At 65.6% G+C, this 5799-nt stretch overlaps 1 protein-coding gene across 1 annotated transcript; it reads right to left on the bottom strand.

Moving 5' to 3' along the window:
• Positions 1-926: 926 nt before the first annotated feature.
• Positions 927-2596, bottom strand: LOC113941278 (nuclear receptor-binding protein 2-like; the record flags this gene model as incomplete). Its single annotated transcript, XM_027632438.1, has 3 exons — positions 2296-2596; positions 1191-1292; positions 927-1048 (listed from the first exon to the last, which is right to left on the bottom strand). Coding segments are annotated over exons 1-3 (332 nt in total), but the record flags the coding sequence as incomplete, so codon positions are not given.
• Between the last annotated feature and the right edge of the window lie 3203 nt (positions 2597-5799).

Genomic DNA, 5799 nt, shown 5'->3' with positions numbered 1-5799 from the left:
TTCCCATTCCCAGGGACATCCCCTGTGCCCTGCCCAGGCTCAGGGATTGATCCCACCCATTCCCAGGGGCAGGGACGTTCCCTGCCCAGGCTCAGGGATGGATCCCACGCTGTCCCACCACAGCAGCCCCCTGTTCCTCCTGTTCCCCCTGTTCCCCGAGTCCAGCAAAGGCTCAAAGCTGCAGGAGAGCTGGGAGGGACTTTGGACACGGGCCTGGAATGCCAGGACAAGGGAATGGCTTTCCACGGACAGAGGGCAGGGTTTGATGGGATACTGGGGAGAAATCCCTCCCTGTGAGGGTGGGGAGGCCCTGGCACAGGCTGCCCAGAGGAGCTGTGGCTGCCCCTGGATCCCTGGAAGTGTCCCAGGCCAGGCTGGACGGGGCCTGGAGCAACCTGGGACAGTGCAAAGGGTGGGACTGGAGGGTCCTGGAGGTGCTCACCCCACGGCTGGGCAGTGGGTTTGCAGTGACACTGTCCCCTGTCCCCTGCCCCAGCCCTGGTGAGGGGGGTGGGAACACCCAGAGCTCCCCAGGACAGTGTCCCCCACCCCTGGTGCTCCCCGTGGGGTCCCCACTTGGGATCAGCAGGACCCAGTCTGGGCTCTCCTGGGGCAGCTCTGCTCTTGCTCCAGCCCCCTCCCCACAGCAGGGTCTGGGGTGACCCAGGGAGCAACAAATCACCCCTGTCCTGCCTTGGGGGACCCCAGAGACCCTCTTGCTCCAGCCCCCTCCCCACAGTAGGGTCTGGGGTGACCCAGGGAGCAACAAATCACCCCTGTCCTGCCTTGGGGGATCCCAGAGACCCTCTTGCTCCAGCCCCTTCCCCACAGCAGGGTCTGGGGTGACCCAGGGAGCAACAACCCCTCCCTGTCCTGCCTTGGGGGATCCCAGAGACCCTCCCCGTGCTGCTGGAGCCCCCCCTCACCCGGGACACCCTGTGAGCTGCCAGGAACCCACCCGGGCGTTCATGGCCTTGTGGTTCTTCTTGGTTTTCTTGAGGAACTGTTTGAGGCTCCCCGAGGACACGTACTCTGTGATGAAGATCACCTGGGCAGGGGGAGAGCAGGATCAGCTCCCCCGGCCCTGCACGGCTCAGGGGATGCTGGGGGCAGGTCCCGGACCTGGGACCCCCACCCTGGGACCCCCGGGACCCCCAGGACCCCCCGGGACCCCCCCAGGACCCCCCTACCCGTGCCTTGGAGTCCTTCACGTCCAGCCAGTACTTGTGGAGCTTCACGATGTTGGGGTGATCCACCAGCACCAGCTGCTCGAACATGGTCTTGATCTTCTCCTGGGGGCACACGGGGGGCACGTCAGGGGGGCCTGGGACAGGGCAGGGGAGGTGGCAGGACAGGGAAGGTGGCAGGACAGGGGAGGTGGCAGGACAGGGGAGGTGGCAGGACAGGGGAGGTGACAGGTCCTGGAGGTGACAGGGCAGGGGAGGTGGCAGGTCCTGGGAGATGGCAGGACAGGGGAGGTGGCAGGACAGGGGAGGTGGCAGGTCCTGGAGGTGACAGGGCAGGGTAGGTGACAGGTCCTGGGATGTGACAGGACAGGGGAGGTGGCAGGGTAGGTGACAGGTCCTGGGATGTGACAGGATAGGGGAGGTGGCAGGACAGGGGAGGTGGCAGGTCCTGGGACGTGAAAGGTCCTGGGATGTGACAGGTCCTGGGACGTGGAAGGTCCTGGGAGGTGGCAAGGTAGGGGAGGTGGCAGGACAGGGAAGGTGGCAGGACAGGGAAGGTGGTAGGACAGGGGAGGTGGCAGGTCCTGGGATGTGACAGGACAGGGGAGGTGGCAGGACAGGGGAGGTGGCAGGGGAGGTGACAGGTCCTGGGATGTGGCAGGTCCTGGGATGTGGCAGGACAGGGGAGGTGGCAGGACAGGGGACGTGGCAGGGCCTGGGATGTGACAGGGCAGGGGAGGTGGCAGGGGAGGTGACAGGTCCTGGGATGTGGCAGGTCCTGGGATGTGGCAGGTCCTGGGACATGGAAGGTCCTGGGAGGTGGCAGGACAGGGGAGGTGGCAGGACAGGGGACGTGGCAGGGCCTGGGATGTGACAGGGCAGGGGAGGTGGCAGGTCCTGGGAGGTGGCAGGTCCTGGGATGTGACAGGACACCCCTGAGAGCTGGGAAGGGACTGTGCCCCGGTCACAGGGACACTGGTGTGGGGTCTGGAGGACACTGGAGCTGCCTTTGAGGGGTGAGGAGGCAGGCCCAGGGAAGGGGGGAGCCCACCCTGCCCGGCTGTGCCCGCAGTGCCCACGGGGGAAGGTGCTGGGGGGGGTCACTGACCTCGTGTGCTTTGAAGGCCTTCTTGTCGGTGAAGAGCAGCTCGTTCCACACCACCTCCACCCCCTCCTCCGTGTCCATGGCCAGGAAGGTGCTCTGGATGCCCGGCATGTTCCCCTGGTTCACCTACGGGCAGGGAGGGGGTCAGACCCCCCGAGGGACGTGCTGGGGGGACGGGGGTGGTCTGGGGGGACCCCAGGATGGGAGGGCACCACCTGCTCCACAGGCAACCCACAAACCCACAAAACCCCTTTCCTTTTACCATCAGGTGGCACAACAGCAGCTCATTGCACAGCCCTTACTGGTTTGTCTGGCTGGTTTATGTAACTGGTTTGTCTGGCCCACCTCCAACCACTGCTGGGAATTTAATTCAGGGCTCCCTGAGCACCTGAACCCGGTGCTTTGGTGTGCACACCGTGAATGTGCCCTTGCTGCACAGTCACCTCCCCGTCCCCGGCAGAGCAAAGGTGCTTTTGGGCGTAAATCCATCAATAACTAACTGAACAAACAAGAAATAAATCCCACTGAAAGCCGATTCCTGCCCAGGAAGAGCAGAGTCCCCCTGCCAGGGGGGATCTTACGCTCCCTGCCAGGGCTGGGGGCTCATCCTGCTCATGGGGCTGATCCTGCTGTTGGGGCTGGGGGCTCACCCAGCTCTGGGGGCTCATCCCTCCCTGGGGACTGATCCCCCCAGGGCTGGGGGCTCATCCTGCTCATGGGGCTGGTCCCACTGCTGGGGCTGGTCCTGTTGTTGGGGCTGGGGGTCTTACCCAGCTCTGGGGTCTCACCCAGCTCTGGGGGCTCATCCTGCTGCTGGGGCTGGTCCCACTGCTGGGGCTGGGGGCTCACCCAGCTCTGGGGTCTCACCCAGCTCTGGGGGCTCATCCCTCCCTGGGGACTGATCCCCCCAGGGCTGGGGGCTCATCCTGCTGCTGGGGCTGATCCCACTGCTGGAGTTGGTCCCACTGCCAGGGCTGATCCCACTGCTGGGGCTGGGGGCTCACCCAGCTCTGGGGTCTCACCCTGCTCTGGGGTCTCACTCAGCTCTGAGGTCTCACCCAGCTCTGGGGTCTCACCCGGCTCTGGGGTCTCACCCAACTTTGGGGTCTCACCCAGCTCTGGGGTCTCACCCAACTTTGGGGTCTCACCCAGCTCTGGGGTCTCACCCAACTTTGGGGTCTCACCTGGGGCTGGGGTCTCACCTGGGGCTGGGGTCTCACCCAGCTCTGGGGTCTCACCCAGCTCTGGGGGCTGATCCCTCCCTCGGGACTGGTCCCCCCCGGACTCGGGGCGGGCTCCTTGGCAGGGTCTGCCCGGGCAGCTCGTGGCCCCGTCCCTGCTGTGGGCACACAAAGCCCCCTCTGTTCCTCCTCCTGCCCGGCACAGGCTCCACGTGCTCCACACAAAGCCCGGCACGGACGGCCCCGGCTGGCCCTGCTGGCCACAGCCTGCCAGTGACCCCAGTGAGCCCAGTGAGCCCAGTGACCCCAGTGAGCCCAGTGAGCCCAGTGAGCCCAGCAGCCTTCCAGTGATCCCAGTGAGCCCAGTGACCCCAGTGAGCCCAGTGAGCCCAGCAGCCTTCCAGTGACCCCAGTGAGCCCAGTGACCCCAGCAGCCTTCCAGTGACCCCAGTGAGCCCAGCAGCCTTCCAGTGATCCCAGTGATCCCAGTGATCCCAGCAGCCTTCCAGTGATCCCAGTGATCCCAGTGACCCCAGCAGCCTTCCCAGTGATCCCATCAACCTCCCAGTGATCCCAGCAGCCTTCCAGTGACCCCAGTAACACCAGTGATCCCAGTGATCCCAGTGACCCCAGTGACCCCAGCAGCCTTCCCAGTGACCCCAGTGACCCCAGCAGCCTTCCAGTGACCCCAGTGATCCCAGTGATCCCAGCAGCCTTCCAGTGACTCCAGTGACTCCAGTGATCCCAGCAGCCTTCCAGTGACCCCAGTGACCCCAGCAGCCTTCCAGTGACCCCAGTGAGCCCAGTGACCCCAGCAGCCTGCCAGTGACCCCAGTGACCCCAGTGAGCCCAGTGAGCCCAGTGAGCCCAGCAGCCTCCCAGTGACCCCAGTGAGCCCAGTGATCCCAGTGACCCCAGCAGCCTTCCAGTGATCCCAGTGATCCCAGCAGCCTTCCAGTGATCCCAGTGACCCCAGCAAGTCACCCCAGCAGCCTTCCAGTAATCCCAGCAGCCTCCCAGTGACCCCAGTGACCCCAGCAAGTCACCCCAGCAGCCTTCCAGTAATCCCAGCAGCCTCCCAGTGACCCCAGTGACTCCAGTGACCCCAGTGATCCCAGTGATCCCAGTAGCCTTCCAGTGAGCCCAGTGAGCCCAGCAGCCTTCCAGTGACTCCAGTGATCCCAGCAGCCTTCCAGTGACCCCAGTGACCCCAGTGATCCCAGTGACCCCAGCGATCCCAGTGAGCCCAGCAGCCTTCCAGTGACCCCAGTGACTCCAGTGATCCCAGCAGGCTTCCAGTGACCCCAGTGATCCCAGTGATCCCAGTGATCCCAGCAGCCTTCCAGTGATCCCAGTAACCTTCCAGTGACCCCAGTGACTTCAGTGACCCCAGTGATCCCAGCAGCCTTCCCAGTGACCCCAGTGACCCCAGCAGCCTTCCCAGTGATCCCAGCAGCCTTCCCAGTGATCCCAGTGACCCCAGCAGCCTTCCCAGTGACCCCAGCAGCCTTCCCAGTGATCCCAGCAGCCTTCCCAGTGATCCCAGCAGCCTCCCAGTGCACACAGAGCCAGCGGGACCCACAGAATCGTCACGGAATCACGGGATGGTTCGGGCTGGAGGGACCCCAAAGCCCATCTCGTTTTTGGGACCCGCAGCAGGAGCCCGGGCTGGTCCCTCCCAGCCCCGAACGATCCCGCCGGGATCCGGGAGGCTCCGGAACGGGGCGGGAAGAGCAGCCGGGCCCGCGGGGGGGGACACATCCCCCTCTCCGTGCGGACACGAACGTGCCCCGTCCTGTGCCCTGTGCCGGGGGGGGGAGGATAAACCCGATCCCCGGCAGCTGCTGCAGCTCCGGGGCCGCCCCCGAGGGTGAACAAAGGCGGCATCAACCCCCGGCCCGGCCGGGACAAAGGGCACCGGGACGGGACCCCCGGGCACCCCCCGGGACAAAGGGCACCGGGACGGGACCCCCGGGTACCCCCCGGCCCCCTCCCCGCCGTCCCGGGGCTGCTGCGGGTGGGCACCGCTGCCAGAAAGCGCCCGGAGCGACCGCCGGGAACCGGGCACTGGAGCCGGACCCGGGATCGGGTTACAGCTTCCAATAAATCCCTCCTTTGGAGCTCTTCTCGTCAGCCAGGGCTGAACCGGGCACGGGAATGGGATCGGGGGCGGGGAGAGCAGCTGTGGGACCAGGCAGGAACAGGGATGAGGATTTGGGGCTGGGAGAGCAGCTGTGGGATGAGGCAGGAGCAGGAATGGACTCAGGGGTGAGGATTTCGGGCTGGGAGAGCAGCTGTGGGATGAGGCAGGAACAGGGATGAGGAT

Source organism: Corapipo altera, unplaced genomic scaffold, assembly GCF_003945725.1.
Source record: "Corapipo altera isolate COAL_440 unplaced genomic scaffold, ASM394572v1 61046, whole genome shotgun sequence".
Taxonomy (NCBI): Eukaryota; Metazoa; Chordata; class Aves; order Passeriformes; family Pipridae; genus Corapipo; species Corapipo altera.
This window is presented reverse-complemented; position numbering and strand designations above follow the sequence as displayed.